Source organism: Corythoichthys intestinalis, unplaced genomic scaffold (genome assembly GCF_030265065.1).
Source record: "Corythoichthys intestinalis isolate RoL2023-P3 unplaced genomic scaffold, ASM3026506v1 HiC_scaffold_23, whole genome shotgun sequence".
Lineage (NCBI taxonomy): Eukaryota > Metazoa > Chordata > Actinopteri > Syngnathiformes > Syngnathidae > Corythoichthys > Corythoichthys intestinalis.
Window position 1 is genome coordinate 10557375 of NW_026651592.1, and position 3400 is coordinate 10560774.

The 3400-nt window shown below is 40.3% G+C and overlaps 1 protein-coding gene across 1 annotated transcript; it reads left to right on the forward strand.

The window, feature by feature from the left end:
• Positions 1–816: 816 nt before the first annotated feature.
• Positions 817–2259, forward strand: LOC130911249 (trace amine-associated receptor 13c-like). Its single transcript, XM_057829096.1, has one exon. It carries the CDS (start codon positions 1258–1260, stop codon positions 2017–2019), a length of 762 nt encoding a protein of 253 aa, XP_057685079.1. The 5' UTR covers positions 817–1257; the 3' UTR covers positions 2020–2259.
• The last annotated feature ends 1141 nt before the right edge of the window (positions 2260–3400 follow it).

Consider the following 3400-nt stretch of genomic DNA (forward strand, 5'->3'; position numbering starts at 1 on the left):
CTGCTTTGTGGTGATTCTCGGTTGAATCTTCACCCTCCTGACCAATTTTCTCTCAGCAGCAGGCGATAGCTTGCGTTTTCTTCCTGATCGTGGCAGTGACAAAACGGTGCCATGCACTTTATACTTACAAACAATTGTTTGCACTGTTGCTCTCGGGACCTACAGCTGCTTTGAAATGGCTCCAAGTGACTTTCCGGCCTTGTTCAAGTCAATGATTGTTCAAGTCAATAATCACTCACAAGAAATTGCTAATTCGTGTTGCTGTATGTATATTTTTGACCCAGCAAATTTGATCACTTTTTCTGTTAACCCATAATAAAGTTATAAAAGAACCAAACTTCATGAATGTTTTTTGTGACAAAGAAGTATCTGTTCCAATCTCTCTATAGCAGAAAAATCAGAGTTGTAGAAATAACTGGAAACTCAAGAGAGCCATGACATTAGGTTCTTCTCAAGTGTATGGTAACTTTTGACCAAAACTTTATATATATTGTTTTTTTTTTTTTTTTTTTTTTTTTTGCAAACAGACTGGTATCGGAATGGTATCGGTATCGGCCGATACTGCACAGCCAGGTATCTGTATCGGTATCGGGCCCAAAAAATGGTATCGGTGCAACACTACTCAAAACCTAAACCTTAGGTAGGCTTCTTGCTGGCTTTTAGTCATTGGCAATGAAAATGTTTTAGGATAGTGTAAAATTGGACAATGTAATGTCTTGGGCATGGCGCTAAACATGACATCATACTTTGACAACACTGACCAATCGCAATTTCTTGGGGGAGGTACAAGAACACCATAAATAAGAGAGATTAAAAACAGGGAACTTCAGACAGAACACTGTCTCAGCTCAAGCTCCTCCATGGGCTCTGAGTACCAATCGGATCTCTGCTTCCCACAGCTAGGCAACATCTCCTGCAAGAAGCCTACGTCTGACGGGTCTTTGAGTTTGTTTGTCTTTTTCAGAGTCTTCCTGTCCATCGCCTGCGTCCTCACTGTGCTGCTCAACCTGTTCGTCATCATCTCTATCTCCCACTTCAGGCACATGTTCTTTTGCTCTGAACCCAAGATTTGTTCTACTGTGTTGAATGATGTAGCCGCCTACTCCTCATCACCTTGAAAGTGTATTTCATAACATCTTGTTTGCATTATCTGTTGTTCTATGTGTTTGTGTGTGTTTTTGCAGGCAGCTCTACACCCCCACCAACATCCTCCTCCTCTCCCTCGCCATCTCTGACATCCTGGTGGGCTTGGCGGCGATGCCACTAATGATCATCATGAGCACAGCCTGCTGGTTTTTTAGTCCCATGGCATGTGTTCTTTGGAATTACCTGACTTTCATTTGTCAGTCTGCTTCTGTAGGAAACATGGTGCTGATATCAGCAGACCGTTTCCTGGCTATTTGCTATCCTCTGCATTATACTGTCAAAGTCACTGTGACAAAAACTCAACTTTGCGTTTGTGTCTGTTGGTCAGCTTCCGTTATCTTCTGCACCATGTTTTTGAAGGACAACTTGGCTGATCCCGAATTGTTTCTCACTTGCATTGGAGAATGTTTTAGCCATTTCGGTGTTATCGGAGGCATTCTGGACTTCAGCATCAACTTCTTTCTTCCTCTAAGCATTATTGTCACGCTGAACATGAGAGTGTTTGTGGTTGTCGTGTATCAGGTGAGAGCCATGCGCTCTCTCAACAAACGTGTTCAACTTTCTGCCCCTTTCAGAGCAAAGAAATCGGAGCTGAAGGCCGCCAACACCCTGGGTGTTCTCATTCTGGTCTTTCTGCTGTGTTTCTGTCCATTCTACATTGTACCTCCGTTGGTTAGAGAACATGAGAACTTGCGTTCAGTGATGGATTATGTCTATTATGTGTATAATTTGAACTCGTGTGTGAACCCCTTGATTTACGCCGCCTTCTACCCCTGGTTTAGAAGAGCTATTAAGCACATTGTCACTTTGCACATATTTCAGCCTGGCTCCTGTGACACAGACATATTGAAAACTAAACGTGCTCACATTTGATTTATTGAAATGCCACTGCTTCGTGTGGCGTTCCAGCCACATTGCCGATAGCCTTTCCTGTTTGCCCTAGCAAATTTAAGCTTAGATGAAGCTTAGTGCGGCGCTTCATGTATTTTGGAAAAGAAATATGTTTCAGTTTGCACCTGCTCTGCCGCCTCGCCTCCCAATTGCCAGCAAGGGTCGGTCACGTCTGACTTGTCCCGACCAAGCTGTTACATCCACACGCTCCACTGTTTTGTACTTCTACCATGTATACAATATTAGGCTGAAAAGAAATCAATAAAAATCATTTATAAAATCTGGAAAAGCATAATTCACTTGGATATGAATGTTTGTTACAATCAAGATAAACGTGGTATGTGGTGGGCATATGTCTTTATACTATTATGTGCAGGATTCATAAGCATATATTAATGTATATACACAATATTTTTACTGCACTTTGTGTTTGATAATGTTCTCTGACTGCTTTTCTGAAATTAAAAAAAAAGTCATATCAATCCAATGTCATTTTTTTTAATCTCTGTTGATTTATCATGCCATGTTAATACTTAACACCATGTGGACTGAATTAGCCACATGGACAACAAATAAACCAATCATTGTTGGTGGGCTTGCTCTAAAATACATCAACTATGCCAAAATTTACTATTGTATTATAGAATCTCTTAAATTAAGAAAACAAAGAGTTCATGTCGACGCAGTCAAGTCCAGAGATTTCCCATATATATCAAGCTAGACGTCTCAAGACTTAGTCGACGCATTCGGAAACTGCCGGTCATCATGCGTCTAATCCCATAAAAATAGCCACTGATTTTGCCATTCGCCACGCAGCTGCTTTTAAGTTGTTCACCTCCCTGTGTCGATGTCACCGTTTTTCCAGGACACCGAATGGGTGCATGACTTGGATCGAATGTTTTGGATACCCTTTCACAATATTTATCTATTGTTCCTGACAAAAGTTATATAACTGAGCCAAATTTGGGTTTGCACATAGCTATTAAAGTAGAGGTTGAGTGATGTGGGATTTTCAAATGCAGATACCGATATCTAAAAAATGTTTCATCCGATTGCCGATATCCAAAGCCGATTTTGTATATACTGAAGGAGAAAAGATATCGTCATCGCACACACCATATAATTGTTTGCATTAGTCTAACACATATATAGTCTAACACATACATATGGTACAGGTTTTCGTAGGCACCGTCTAACTGTTTGCATTAGTCTAACACAAGTAATATAATTAATCAGGAAATAGTATAATTTTCATATTTACGGTAGGACTACACTATTAAAATAAAATAAATAGCACACCATAGTTTAATGAGAAGAAATAGAAGAGATACACAATGCCGTCTTATCACAAGATTGACGCACC